This window comes from Tachysurus vachellii, chromosome 12, assembly GCF_030014155.1.
Source record: "Tachysurus vachellii isolate PV-2020 chromosome 12, HZAU_Pvac_v1, whole genome shotgun sequence".
NCBI classification, from domain to species: domain Eukaryota; kingdom Metazoa; phylum Chordata; class Actinopteri; order Siluriformes; family Bagridae; genus Tachysurus; species Tachysurus vachellii.
This window is the reverse complement of record NC_083471.1, coordinates 16,937,098-16,951,243: the sequence shown is the minus strand read 5'-3', so window position 1 is coordinate 16,951,243 and position 14,146 is coordinate 16,937,098. Positions and strand designations below refer to the sequence as shown.

The 14,146-nt window shown below is 37.3% G+C and overlaps 3 protein-coding genes and 1 long non-coding RNA gene across 4 annotated transcripts; 2 read left to right on the top strand and 2 right to left on the bottom strand.

Annotated features, from left to right (window-relative positions):
• Positions 1-816: 816 nt before the first annotated feature.
• On the bottom strand, positions 817-2,416 carry LOC132855163 (uncharacterized). The gene is made up of 3 exons (XR_009649293.1): positions 2,279-2,416; positions 2,055-2,187; positions 817-1,309 (listed from the first exon to the last, which is right to left on the bottom strand). It is a non-coding gene; the product is annotated as an uncharacterized LOC132855163 (long non-coding RNA).
• Positions 2,301-7,013, top strand: emb (embigin). Its single transcript, XM_060883930.1, has 8 exons — positions 2,301-2,430; positions 2,706-2,768; positions 2,963-3,152; positions 3,408-3,496; positions 3,754-3,881; positions 4,952-5,240; positions 5,330-5,354; positions 6,711-7,013. The coding sequence occupies exons 1-8, from the start codon at positions 2,328-2,330 to the stop codon at positions 6,775-6,777; spliced, it is 954 nt and encodes a 317-aa protein (XP_060739913.1). The 5' UTR covers positions 2,301-2,327; the 3' UTR covers positions 6,778-7,013.
• Positions 7,014-7,349: 336 nt separating this feature from the next.
• On the bottom strand, positions 7,350-9,946 carry mrps30 (mitochondrial ribosomal protein S30). Its single transcript, XM_060883928.1, has 5 exons — positions 9,345-9,946; positions 9,120-9,265; positions 8,877-8,982; positions 8,103-8,279; positions 7,350-7,746 (listed from the first exon to the last, which is right to left on the bottom strand). Exons 1-5 carry the CDS (start codon positions 9,895-9,897, stop codon positions 7,487-7,489), a joined length of 1,242 nt encoding a protein of 413 aa, XP_060739911.1. The 5' UTR covers positions 9,898-9,946; the 3' UTR covers positions 7,350-7,486.
• A 1,811-nt stretch (positions 9,947-11,757) lies between these two features.
• hint2 (histidine triad nucleotide binding protein 2) lies at positions 11,758-14,146 on the top strand. Its single transcript, XM_060883108.1, has 5 exons — positions 11,758-11,887; positions 12,076-12,216; positions 13,146-13,250; positions 13,340-13,412; positions 13,522-14,146. The coding sequence occupies exons 1-5, from the start codon at positions 11,804-11,806 to the stop codon at positions 13,611-13,613; spliced, it is 495 nt and encodes a 164-aa protein (XP_060739091.1). The 5' UTR covers positions 11,758-11,803; the 3' UTR covers positions 13,614-14,146.

The following is a 14,146-nucleotide window of genomic DNA, read 5'->3' as shown; positions in this document are numbered from 1 at the left end:
TATCAAGACATTCTTGCTGCCCATTAAATACCACAGGAGAGGGCAAACTCTTCAGCAGGATGGTGCTCCTTCTCATACTTCAGCCTCCACCTTTCTGTCCTAATTAAATAATTAAAAATCAAGGCATGATAAAATAAGCTTAATCTAGAGGCCTTTGCCTTTCATATAAGCCACTTCTGATTCCAAATGATTGACTAGAAGTCAAGTTATTATTTGTTGTTCCTACAACTTAGATAGGCAACAAGACTTTTGTCAGGGAGTGTATGGATAAATTTAAAGTAATTAAATATTTCAATATGTTTATGCATTACAGGATTCCTAAAGCAAATATTTTATAAATATAATTTACATATTTCCCCCCTTATAGATTCAGTGTGGAACCTGCACAAAATGGGTCCACATAAAATGCCTTAAGATGACAGAAGCACAAATACCGAGCAGATATATCCCTTGGTATTGTGCATTGTGCATTGAGCTAAAGCAAGTACAGAGACCACAGAGTTTAACAATATCTGTAATAGCTCTTATATAAGCAGCAGGATCACATATGTTTGACAAAAGCTGATTTACACATTGAGGTTTGCATCACAGTGAAATGTATATTGTTGTATATTGTTTATAATGCAAACATTGTTCCCACTCTTTTTCAGAGATCATTTTCCAGGACTTTTCCAGGACATTTCAAATTTAGCAAAAAAAAAAAAAAAAAGGATCACAGATTCACTGCCTAAAGTAATATGTACTTCTCTCCAGAAGAAAAACAACGTACACTTTATGGCTATTACTTAACTATACTTTTAAAGACAATTTGTCATGTGAATGAAATTTCAACATTTATAAAATAAAAAGACCGCATATATTAATACCCTTTCCTTTCTCAGGCCAATGCCGTCATGCATGCTTTAGTTTGCTGTGCATTCCCCTTGCACATGATATTCAGATTAACAAGGTTAATATAACCTGCTTACCCGTCACCATTTGCTGAAAACATTCGAGCACTTAAACCATTCCTAGCACCGGAAACCGCCAACACAAGACAGCGTCATCCGTCACAGCGAGATTAAACAGCATAACAAAAAACCCGTCAAAACCCAGCGTCCCTGAAGAGAGCGCTTTCTGTTACTAATTTTTAAATGATCAAGATGATCTTTAAATGATCAAGAACATTTAAAAATAATAATTTTCCAGGACAACAAGATTTTTTCCAGGACAGTTTATGTTTTCTTTCATTTTCCATGTGTTTTCCAGGACTGGAACATTGGTCATTAATTTTCCAGAATTTCCAGGTTTTCCAGGACGCGTGGGAACCCTGAATAAAAATAAACAAAAAGCAAGGTTTCTCAAAGTAAGTGTTGTAGTATAACTATCAGGACATCAGTGATGTGTGAGCTGAATTTGGTGACAGTGTATTACAATTTCTATTACAGTGAAGTTATTGACTGTTTTTTAATATTCGCTTTTCGGGTTTTGCACTTTGCAGACGGTCCCTTGGAATCTGTTTCTCAGTCGTCTGCATATAGAGACTTATGTATTTTGTCCACCGCGGAGGAAAGCTGATTTTGAGGAAAATTGGGTTGTAGCTGCCTCTCTACATTACTACGGTGAAAAAGAGGTGTTATTTGTGTAATAGGAGCGTTTAGCTCAGGAGTTATTGACTCGGTGCTTCAGCATGACACCAGCTTCTGTTGATGAAGTAAACTCTCCTCCCAGTAAACGCTCGGTGAAGCTGGTACACGACAGCTGTAGGGGGCGGGGAAAGGGGGCGGAATTCAAATAACAATGAACCAATTACAACGAAGTTTTGCGATGCAGTTAAAGGGGAAGAAAAGACGAGGGTAAATTATGGACGTTTTAAGCAGCAAAACAAGTGGGTATACCGAGGGTATACGCTAATTTTAAGCCATAGAAGTCGTTATATGCAAACAGCCCTGGGGAAAAAGTAAGCATACGCTGTATACGTGCGTATGGCCCCGACTACACCACTGGACTGTAATTATGCTCCATTATTCCCCACAGGCCTTCCACAACACACTTGTTCTTTAACACGAACTCACTCTTTTCAGCAGTAGGCTACGTGACGTGGGCTTGCTGCAGGATCATTTGATACAAGCTGGGCTGTGGCTGGCTGCCTCCATCCTCATGATTCATTTAAAACAAGCAGATCCCACTGCTGCCGAGTCACCATGGCTGCAGAGAGAGGGGGGAGGAGTGTGAGAGAGGTAGGTAGTGTGTGTGTGTGTGTGTGTGTGTGCGCGTGTGCGCGTGTGCACGCACATACAGAGGTGCAGTAGTCTCGCAGGCCCTGCTTCGGACAAGGAAGCACTGAAATGCCTCAGTCTGGACAAACACAGAGGAGAGACAAGGAAAGCTGTTATGTAAATGCTATGCTTTTGTTTCTTGTTTTTCTCTACTGGCAAGGTGTGAACACAGGTATTTGTATTTCCTATATAATTTATTCTATCTACATTATGACTAAGGAAGGATGTTTAGCTTTAGTATCAATGACCTTCTATATGGAGTAGGTTAAAAGTATGTGAACAGATATGTCTATATATTTTTTTTACATTTAGAATTAAAGGATGATATTTTTATTGTAATAATTTATATTCATTAATCTGCAACTGATTATGAAATATGAGTCACAATGAAGTGAATACTTAATCTGTTACATCTTTACGTTTTGTCTGTCTTTTTAATAAATAAAGAGACCACCTTCTCTCCAGTGACTGACGATGCTATAACATCACGTAGGACTATAGTACATAAAGGTAAACTAGTTTATCATGTTTTATGCACATGTTAAATCTAGAAATTTCAAATAACACTTGACTTAAATGTTTACTAAGTAATGTAATTGTATAGACCTTTATATTCAGCATAGTAACATGGTATTAAATGTTCATTATCTTTCATTATTTTTTAAATGTTGTTGCTTATAAGTCAGTAATCTTTCAACACACAGGTCAAAGTCATGTCACTGTTCAAGAGCTGGAAATCCTGAAACCCCAAAACATAGAGCTTTTGTGTAACCTGACTGACATTCCTAGTCAACACTCAAATATAACGGGCTTTTGGAGAAAAGATGAAGATGAAATTGAAAACTCCCAACAATCTATTTACAGGCACAATGAACATTATATCCTTAAAAAGATGTAAGTATGAATTGACCTCTTCAAACAAAAGGCTTCTGGGTAGTTTACTGTATTAATCAAATGTAGTCACATCGCTATAAACTTGTTTATTGTTTTGAGCACCGTACAGGTGATTGTAACGGTGATTTTGGATAATAAATATTGATTGAAAGTAATCAAGAAAAATTTTTGTCAGATTAGTTCAGATTACACAGAACTGCCCTATATTTGAAATGATCAATACCAGTTCTATATTATCACGCTAATTTCTTTCAGCTTTAATATCCAGGCCAGTGATCTAGGAAACTACTCATGTATCTTCAGCTATGTGGGAAAAGAGTTACAAGCTACTTTTGTTTTAAAAGGTATGTTCAAAAAGCAAACTTAATCTTAAAGGCCCAACACTGTTTAACCTTGAGTTATATCTTCTTAACTCAGAATTGGGATGTTGGAATCCCTGCACTTTTAATGCAGTCTAAACCATTCAAATACTCTTCAACCAGTGTACTGAATCAGTTACATTTAATCAGACCAAATTCTAATGTTACACTGTACATAAATGTGGACATAATGTGGATTTAATACAACTAAAAATGTTCTGAATTGTGTTTGGTTTGAGAAGTGCCTGCAATTAAAGACAAGCGAGACAGGCCCATAGTGAGCTATGTTGGAGATACAGTTGTACTGGATTGTGGCATCAAGCGCATACCCAACACTTGGGAATGGTACAAAACCAATGGCAGTGAAAAGGTAAAGTACTGTGCATTTACATTAGTTATCTATAAACAAGTATAGGTTACCTAAAAAGCATTGTACAATATTCAGTATGGTACAATATTACAGAACCAGGACCCAATTTTAAATAACAAATAAGTAACAAATGGGATACACTAACAGCTGTATGGTTAAGGAATAGAATCTAATGTTATAGGAAACTATTGGCACCCTGAGTTTCATCCAGCTCTAATGACTATCCTAGACTTAAAGAAATGCTGGGTTGTAAACAGCAAGATATTCACACATACAGATGTGTAAATATTAGATAGAACGCATGTGGGGTTAATTTAACACAGTAAAATTAATTATTCATTTAAACCAAGTCTATTGGGTTTACATTGACCAATATACTGTTTCTATATTTTGTTGTATCTAAACAATGGAAGGGAAATAAAATAGAAAGTGCATTTTCATACCTAGAAGATAAAGCTTACTTTATTATTAGTATCCTAAATCTTTTCTTGGCTTAGTGGAACATTTTAAATGAAAAGATACTCAAAAAGCTTCCACGTTTCCTGTGTGATCCTGTTAATACATTATTAAAATGTTTAGCGTGATGCTGTAAATCCTATTTTACTCAACTAAACTCCATATTCTTTAAAGGCAACATTTATATTCAAATTCTGCTCAAATAAATGAAATGATTATTTGAAACAAACATACATGCATTTACGTACAGTAGTCTTGTATGGAATGCATTATACTTTAAATAAATGTTACATACTTCTTTGACTTTTAGATGATTTTTAGAATGAATTGCATAATGCTCACAGACAGCTGGTTTTACATTCTACAAATTTTGCAATTATTTCCCATGCAGCAATTTCAAATATTCCATTTTTAATAAAGGCAGATGGATTTGGATGTAATCCGGTATCTTCTGATCAAAAATTTTGATAACTTTTCTTTAGAAGGTTCTCCACACTAATAATTGAGGACATTGTGTTTTATGTATCTGTTATAATATATGTACTGATATATATTTGAATACTATATGTATTATATATAATGAGAAATCAAATGACTGTGTATCTCTTACCCAGGAGCTTATCAATGCCACCGCTGACCCCATGAACTACAAGATCCTCTTAGCCAAAAATATAACCAAACTGACCTTGATGAACTTGACCCAGGAAGACTCGGGAAAATACACATGCAGCGCAATATTCGATATCAAACCCAGTGAGTCGCAGTTGATCCTCAAAGTTCTGTCCTTCTCTGAACCGCTTAAGCCTTTTGTGGCTATAGCTGTTGAAGTCGCCATCCTCGTTACTCTCATCCTGCTCTATGAGAGATACAGTCAGAAAAAAAAAGGTCCTGCTGGAACAACAGGTAGGCTAAAGAGATAAAAAAGTAACAGTGTGTGTTAAATTACCAAAAAACAAAATGTCTGAACCGACATTCTTCTCTCAACTTTCCAGAGAACGGACTGTACGAACATACACCGTAAGTACATCTAATGATGACATATAGCTTTCTGAAGGGCACTGATCAAATTAAACTCAATATCTCTAGCAGTTGTCAATTATTTTGTACATTTCATCAACATTGCAAGTCACGATAGACAAGAAGGTATCCTGGAAGTGGAAGCACACATTTTTTAATGGTTGCCAAAACACCATCTTAAAATTCTCCAAATTCTAAACTTCTAATGCTAATCCATAGCAGATAGCATTCAAGTCAAGTCAAGTAGCTTTTATTGTCATTTCAACCATATACAGCTGAAGCAGTACACAGTGAAATTAGACAACTTTCTCCGGGATCATGGTGCTACATAGAATAAAGAAAGTGCCACATAGAACAACACAGAGCTAAGAACTTAAAGGTGGGGTCTCCAATTTTTGAGAAACGCTTCAGAAAACTGAGTCCGGCCGAAAACTAAACAAAAATCAAAACAAACGTGTAGCCAATGAGCAGAAAGGGGCGGGTCTTGTCAATATGGGCAGAGAGAGTGTTCAGTGTGCATGTGTGACATTATCAGAAAACATCTAACATTGACATGGAGGATAAAAACAAAGAAAGAAAGCGAAGAAAGGCTTAAGATAAGGCAAGAAGTAGGACCTGTGTTAATATAGGATCAGCTTTCCAGAGCTGAAGAGAACTGAAGGAGCGGGAAGTTGGCCGCATATTCACAGATTCGAATTTCCCGAGTCAATAACTCCTGAACTAAACGCTGTTACTACACAAATAACACCTCTCCAATCTGCAATCCAATCTGTGAATATGCGGTCAACTTTACTTAAGACGCCGAGGTTGCTTTTTCCTTCTCTATAGGTGAGTAACGTTGGTTTTGCTTTGTTTCACAGAATTGATATATGCCGTCCTTTGCATCATTATGCTTGTGTGCCATTTTTGCTTGTTTGTTTATCTGCAATCGTATTGTTCTTCCCTTCAGCTATGATAGACACATTTCTTTCCATTTGTTGCCTGGGTTACGCATGTATGTGTGGGCGGAGCTATCAATACAGGGGTGGGACCCATTTGGGTTAGGGGCGTGTTTGTTTTGGTGATTTTATATGTCAACATTGGCTTTCAAACATCGGAGACCCTGCCTTTAAGTTAGTTAGTTCTAGCCACATAAAGTGCATCTGTGCAATCTAATGCAAACAAGACAAAAGACAGCGTGGATAGACAATACAAAACACAAGACAATACACAAAAGAAAAGTATTGTACATACTGAATTCTATAGTATGTGTAGTAGTTTGAAGCTTGGAAATGTGTGTGTGTGTGTGTGTGTGAGAGAGAGAGAGACAGGGAGTCTCGTCTACACATTATTCAAACTATATTATTTGTGTCATAGGATGCAGGAGGAGAACACCTTGGAGGATGAAGAGACCACAACCAGACAGAGGAAAGTGGAGAACTAACTAACTTTCTGTCAAACTTGCTGTTTGAAATGATCCAAAACATTCAGTGTACTTACGTTACACAGAACTTTTGGATCATAAGGTTATAAGGAGCAATAAAAGAACATCAACCTCTGGAAGAAATGTGGGTGCTACATTTAGACCAGTGAACTTAAACTTCATGCTTTGATCTCATGAGCAATACTTATTACAGCAATGTTAAATTATATATGAATAATAAACAGAAGCGGAGATTATACATTTTTGTTCTGATGTTTTTTCTGTAGTGTGAAGTTTGTTTGCCTTGAGTCTAATCTAGAAAAACTCCATTTACCAGGTTGGAAAAAAGACGATCTCGAAATCTTTTAAGTTATCGTACAGAACTTTGTTGCTGTAAAAAGCCGTAGTTGTGTGTGATGTTAAATGACAGTTACCAAATCTGTGAGGTGAAATCTAAAATAATAGTCAAAAGAGCAAATGTTATTTTTACAAGAACAAAATCTTTAAAAAATCTTCAAAATATGCAATAATCCTCCTATCCAAAGCTTTCAGACAAGTTTAAATTTAAATATAAAAGGTAATCCAAGCGTTCATTAGATTACACATTTATTTATTGTGAACATTTAAATTGCACATGTGCTCAATTTCAAACAACTGCAACACATAGTGGCATATTATATTTATTTTTTATTAGGAAAATTCCACCAAAGTTCCAAACTCTTGGTTTAATTTATGGCTTGTTTAGTAGAAACTTTACAAGAAGCTTAAACACGTCATCATCCCAACCGATTACGTCTCCATCTGTGACTTTGTCGTAGAGGCGCAGACTGTCTGTACCCCAACACAGGTTCTTACGTGGGTTGTTAGGAACTGAGAATGAACTCAGTGCCAGAGTGTTGAGCTGATAGCAGAAGAAGGAAAAGTACTGGCCATCTGTGATCACAGCCTGAGACACAAATGGTCTGCTCACGTCCTGTTCACTCCAAAATCCTAGAGAGAAAAGGAGAATGAAGTGTCAAGGATAAGACACATTGTAGGTGGCAACTGGCAGGTGGCTTGTTATAAATGGTTTATTATCAACTGCATTTAATAACTCAAGTACAGTTGAATGACATTGACTGTAATCCATGTATGACAAACCTTCAAAGTGTTTGATATAAACATATGAGTCAAGTCCTGACATTATATGTACTTTCTTTAACATGAAAGATGATGTGATTGTTTTATCATGATGTCACACAGCCAAGTCAGAGCTTTCCAAAAACTTTGTAATTATAATTGACAAAAACAATTCCCATAATTGCAACAGCAATGTAATAAGAACTACAAGTGCTATATAAACTCACCCTGATACATGGCCTGCGCTCCCGTCCATGCAAAGAGGCTTGCAATAGCGTTGGCCCTCAAAAACACCTCAATGTGTTCAGTGAGGTTTTTATTAATCAGTTTGTCTCTGCGGAAACGATCAGGGACCACGTGGAACTGTGTGTGACCATAGCAGCATGGGTCTTGCAGTTTAGCACCTATGTGGGTTAAAAAAAATGGTTACAGGAAGTCATTTACACACACACACACCCCTCTAAAAAGACAACACTGAAAATCTGAGATTTTTTTTTATATGAAAATTGGAAATAAACGATTAGACTAAGTATATATTCAGTATCTTAAATATTTATTATTCAAAATACTGCACTATTTATGGGTTTTAATGTGTGTTATTCACCATGTTCCCTAGGACATATGCTTGAAGCATATGTTTACAAGATACACTGATGTTTTGAGTCCAGTTCCTCTCAAGTTTTCTTCCTCACAACATCTCAGTGTTTTTTCTTGCCATAGATGACTAAGGTCATTAGGGATAAATACAAATATATATTTAAATAATAGAAATCTAATATTAAATCAAACTCTTATATTCTGTAAAGCTGCTTTGAGACAATATTCATTGTTAAAAGTGCTATACAATTAAAATTGGATCGAATTGGATCTAAGAGAAATTACATTATATATGTACACACAAACATCTATCTTTGTACGCACTTTACATATATAAACATATACACAATATACAAATCCATCGTTTTTGTTTTTTTGTACACGATTCTTCAAGGCATACACACCAGTAGAAATATTATTGTCATACTGTCTTCGGAACAAAGGAAGGCAATCAGGAGCATACTGGATTACTGGCACTTCAGCAGCTACCTCTGCCTCGAGTGGCACAAACTACAGAAAGAGAGTCACTGAGTCATTAACATGCAACTGATAGAGTGCATGTGTGTGCTGTAAAATTCTACACTGGAGTGCTGAGTGTGTGCGGTTCTGCGTTATCAAAGGGACGAAAGTCTTCAGTGAAGCTGTACCTCAGGTAGCTGCTGTCTGATGCGTATCTGACTGTGAGGTCTGTCATCAATCTGGAACCTCTGTGGTTCGACTCTACCACGCCGGTGTCCTCTTGGAATAGTCCTCTCTCCATTCAACCAGTAAAAGTTGACATGAGGAGACAGATCTGAAATCAGAACAACCCCAGTATTTTAGTACACTGCTGAATGAGATGTATAGACTATGATGATGATGAGAACACTTACCTAAACTAGACAGTTGGAGAGCAGGATTTCTTCCAGCCAACGAGGAAATAAGCCCAGACACTGCGTTCGTCACAAAGGGTGCAACAAACTTCTCCTGCTCTCTCTGAATGAATGTCCTGCCCTTCTTGGTGTACCAGTGCTCCTGTAGGAGCGCATTAGACACTAAGGAGCTCAGCTCTGAAACCGCAGCGTCCTCTATCTCAACACTGCTCAGATTCTCTGGAAGACCCTGGAGATACGACGTCTTGGTGAAATGCTGGTACCATTTATCCGCTCCTATAGCCGGAGTCTGAGGATAAACCACATACTTCATGCGCTGGACGCGGGTCAGAGCTCTGATCTTTTCCTGTGGCTCGGCTGTTCGCACCTGCTCAAAGAACTCAAGCAACACTCGCTTTTTAGCTGATTTACTGTTTGCTGTCCGAGACGATAAAATCTGTGGATATAACTGGCCCGATTCTACACTTTTAGCTTGGACATTTCTGGTGCAGATCAGACGCGGTGTCTGACTTGATAAAAATAACTGCAAGGGCGATCTACTGCAAGTCGCCATGTTTTTCTTTATCCCCGTGCGAATCTATAGTTATTCTTCTTTCGTTAATGGAAGTTGGCAAACCCGCTTTCTGTTGCATTGTCGCCACCAACTGGACTGGCATGTATATTACCCAATTATCCAACCAGCCAATCGTGTAGCAGCATGCAGTTCATGCAGCTACCGTTAATGTTCATAACATTATGATAATCTATATATTTTTTGTAAAATTATACATACAATGTACATATCACATATTGTATTTTTCTTTATACTCCTCATCCTCTACACATATTGTGCTTTACATACATCTGCACTATTTTATTTAAGTGTACATATTATATGTATTCTCTCTGGGGGGCACGGTGGCTTAGTGGTTAGCACGTTCGCCTCACACCTCCAGGGTTGGGGGTTCGATTCGCGCCTCCGCCTTGTGTGTGTGGAGTTTGCATGTTCTCCCTGTGCCTCGGGGGTTTCCTCCGGGTACTCTGGTTTCCTCCCCCGGTCCAAAGACATGCATGGTAGGTTGATTGGCATCTCTGGAAAATTGTCTGTAGTGTGTGATTGCGTGATTGCGTGAGTGAATGAGAGTGTGTGTGTGCCCTGCGATGGGTTGGCACTCCGTCCAGGGTGTATCCTGCCTTGATGCCCGATGACGCCTGAGATAGGCACAGGCTCCCCGTGACCCGAGGTAGTTTGGATAAGCGGTAGAAGATGAATGAATGAATGTATTCTCTCTCTCTCTCTCTCTCTCTCTCTCTCTCTCTCTATCTCTCTCTCTCTCTATATATATATTAAATACTGTACATATGCTACATTTATATATCTGTACTTTTGCTACGCTTTGCACTTCTGGTAGATGCCAAACTGCATTTTGTTGCTGTGTATCTGTACTATGTAATGACAATAAAGTTCTATCTATCTATCTATCTATCTATCTATCTATCTATCTGAATTGTAAAGGGGCGGATACCAAGGGGCAGAATGGGATCTTGTGATTTTGTTACTTTGCTGGTGACAGGCTTGTGTTAGATTTGAGTATTTCAGAGTATGTTGAGCTCCTGGAATTTTCACAGGTAACCGTCTCTAGAACATAGCGAGAATGGTGTGAAATACCAGACCAGTTTGAGCTTTCAGAGCAGCTTCAGTAACCCCAAAAAACAGTGAGCAGAAATGCATCTCAGAATGCACATGTAAAACCTTGAGGAAAATGGGCTACAACAGTAAACGATTCGGATAATTGGTTTCACTCCTGTTAGCTAGGAACAGAGGCTAACAGAAACTGGACGGTTGAAGATTTGGGGAAAAAGAATCTTCTGGTCTGATGAATCTCAATTTCTGCTGCAACATGGTTTAGAATTTGGCCTCCATTGACCCAACCTGCCAATATTTATATAGTGTTGCTGGTGAAATGGTGTGGTGGAATGTTTTCTTGGTTGATTGCATCTCTTAATATCAGCATGGAGGATGGTTTGAATACCACAGTCTATCTGACTATGATTACTGACCATGTGCGTTCTTCTATGGCCAGTTATCCAATCTAATAATGCATACTTCTAGTATGACAATTCATCAGACTAGTCCCACAAACATGGTACTTCATTGGCTACTTCTGGTGGCTCCATTCACCAGATCTGAGTCTAATAGAGCAACTTTTGGGATAAAGAATATTACAGATACACTTCCCAAAACAATGATTTATGTGAGATTTTATATTTAAAATGGAATACATTTTTTATAACAATGCATGATATTTTCCGGAGTAAACAATAAAAATATATCCGTACAGTTAATATAAATAAATAAATATCCTTTAATTAAAGTATACCAACAAATCTCTAGGTTGACCAATGTCACATGACGCCGCTACTACTGCGCATGCGTGTAGAGTGGAACGCGAACTGAAGTGAATCGTTAGAACTCTGCAATGATTTTGCGCAGTGTTATAAAGAGAGAAGTGCTCTCGTTGCCTTCTGTGTATAATTTACAACGGCGTGCTGTAACAGTCCAGGTGTTTATATATACATAGTTAATATTTCCGGGTTCTGTGAAGTTTACTTTCTGTTGTTTTTGTAGGAAATGGGCAGAATATGAGTCTGTTAGCATAGTTAGCTCGTTATGCTACACAACGTTAAAGTGCTGTTTGACACTTGTGTGTGTTGTGTTTGACACTTGTGTGTGTTGTGTTGTTTGATTCAGAACCTCTGCTTGTCTTCACACAATGATGAAGTTCACTTAGCTGAGGAAGCCAGCAAGAAATATGGAAGTCCTGCTCCGACCATATTTTCCAAAATAATTGACAAATCTATTCCTGCAGACATAATTTATGAAGATAGCAAGGTAAATATTGTTTGTAATGAACATTTCTTACATTTACAGCATTTAGAAGATGCCTTTATCCAGAGCAATTTGCATCTCATTTTATACAACTGAGCAATAGAGGGTTAAGGGCCTTTCTCAGGGGCCCAACAGTGGCAGCCTGGTGGACCTGTGATTCAAACTCACAATCATCCGATTCTCAGACCAACACCTTAACCAGTAGGCTACCACATTCCTGTTTCTTGAGCAACTGCGTGACAAAGAACCAAGAAGTATTTATTTCATAATGTTATTTATACGAAACAGTAGCTCAGGTTTATCTCCCCAAGCTTTTATTGTCAACAAACAAATGTAAAAAGAAACAATTAAGGATCACCCTTTTTGCCTTTTTCATTTAAGCACATTTTCAGCTGTGCAAATAAATGCTCTTTGTGAGGTAGAAATTTGACAGATGGAGTTATGATATGCTCTAGCCGTGCCTTCACAATGTTTCACTACTTATTTCCTTGTGCTTTTTTCCTTATACCTTTCAATGCCAGAAATCCCCATAGACATGGGGAGATCATGCTAAACTCCATACAGATAGTGACCTGCAATTGGGATCGAACCGGTGCTACCACTGTGCCCCCTAATCTGAAAACAAACATAATTTGTTGAGAATTAAGATAGTTAGTTAGTTAGTTATTCTTTGGGTTCATCTGATTCTCATTCCCAGTATTTGTATTGTGTCTCCTAGGCCTGATTTTTGGCAAATTTTATTTACCTTCTTTGCAGCTGAGTGGTGTTTGGAAGAATGGGTTCAGCTTAAATGTGTAATATCAAACTGGTATTTGGACAGACTAGTCATTTAAACCCTCTAAGTGACTTGCATCACTTTAAAATGTAAATGTTATTCCCTTTTCTTTGAAACTTGATCTTCAGATAATGTACTACTGTAATATTTCTTTCAGTGTTTAGCATTTCGTGACATCAGTCCCCAGGCTCCTGTGCATTTCTTGGTTGTTCCCAAAACTCCTATCCCAAGGATAAGTGAGGCTCATGATGATGATGCACCGGTTTGTCTGTCTCTGCTAATTTTTTTTCATTTTGTAGCATCATTCACTTTGTACATTAATTCCTTGACATTTTTTTCTTTTTATTTCAGCTCCTTGGATACCTCTTGGTAGTAGCAAAAAACCTGGCGAATAAAGAAGGCTTAAGTGATGGATACAGATTAGGTATGTTTGTAGTATTGAGCATAACCAATTATTATTATGTCAGTTTTGATGTTAATTCTATATTTGTGATCAATAAATAAAGCTAACAGACTGTATGTTTCTGTTACAGTCATCAATGATGGGAAACATGGTGCTCAGTCTGTGTATCATCTGCATCTTCATGTACTTGGAGGGCGACAGATGCAATGGCCTCCAGGATAGATGACCATATCATCTACTAGTGTTAAACCAGGAAGAGAATATATATATATATATATATATATATATATATATATATATATATATATATATATATATATATATATATATGCAGTGTAAATATAGTTACAAAATATCAAAAACAATAAAATGATAATTAAAAAAATAGTTAATAGTCACTGAAAAACAAAGATTTGCCAGCATAACACAGTGATAATAAAAATTTTTTAAATTGAAATGATAGATTGCAGAATAATGGATTATGGTTACTAAATATTTATAATTTTTTTTTTTTCACTTTATAATTCCTAGATTGTATGGCTACTATCTGTTTATCTGTCTGTCTGTCTGTCTGCCTGTCTAAATTCCTAAATTGTATGGCTCCTATGATCATGGAGTGTAACCTCACTTCTTAGTAGTTAATATTATCATGAAAGTTGCTATTGGTGCATTAAATGTCACTCCACAAGTCTAAACTGCAAAAAGTCATTTTACTCTGACCTAGTTTCCTCTGCCATTAAACCTTCACCAAGCTA

Bases quoted from the DNA above. Each gene is read 5' to 3' on its own strand.
- emb (XM_060883930.1), top strand. From the start codon at position 2,328: ATGCCTCAGTCTGGACAAACACAGAGGAGAGACAAGGAAAGCTGTTAT. The intron at 2,431-2,705 runs GTATTTGTATTT...TAATAAATAAAG, and splicing joins CTGGCAAGGTGTGAACACAG to AGACCACCTTCTCTCCAGTG. The intron at 3,153-3,407 runs GTAAGTATGAAT...AATTTCTTTCAG, and splicing joins CATTATATCCTTAAAAAGAT to CTTTAATATCCAGGCCAGTG.
- mrps30 (XM_060883928.1), bottom strand. From the start codon at position 9,897: ATGGCGACTTGCAGTAGATCGCCCTTGCAGTTATTTTTATCAAGTCAG. The intron at 8,983-9,119 runs GTACAGCTTCAC...CTCTTTCTGTAG, and splicing joins TCAGACAGCAGCTACCTGAG to TTTGTGCCACTCGAGGCAGA. The intron at 8,280-8,876 runs GTGTGTATGCCT...TAACCCACATAG, and splicing joins TGACAATAATATTTCTACTG to GTGCTAAACTGCAAGACCCA.
- hint2 (XM_060883108.1), top strand. From the start codon at position 11,804: ATGATTTTGCGCAGTGTTATAAAGAGAGAAGTGCTCTCGTTGCCTTCT. The intron at 11,888-12,075 runs GTGTTTATATAT...TGTTTGATTCAG, and splicing joins GGCGTGCTGTAACAGTCCAG to AACCTCTGCTTGTCTTCACA. The intron at 13,251-13,339 runs GTTTGTCTGTCT...TTTTTATTTCAG, and splicing joins CTCATGATGATGATGCACCG to CTCCTTGGATACCTCTTGGT.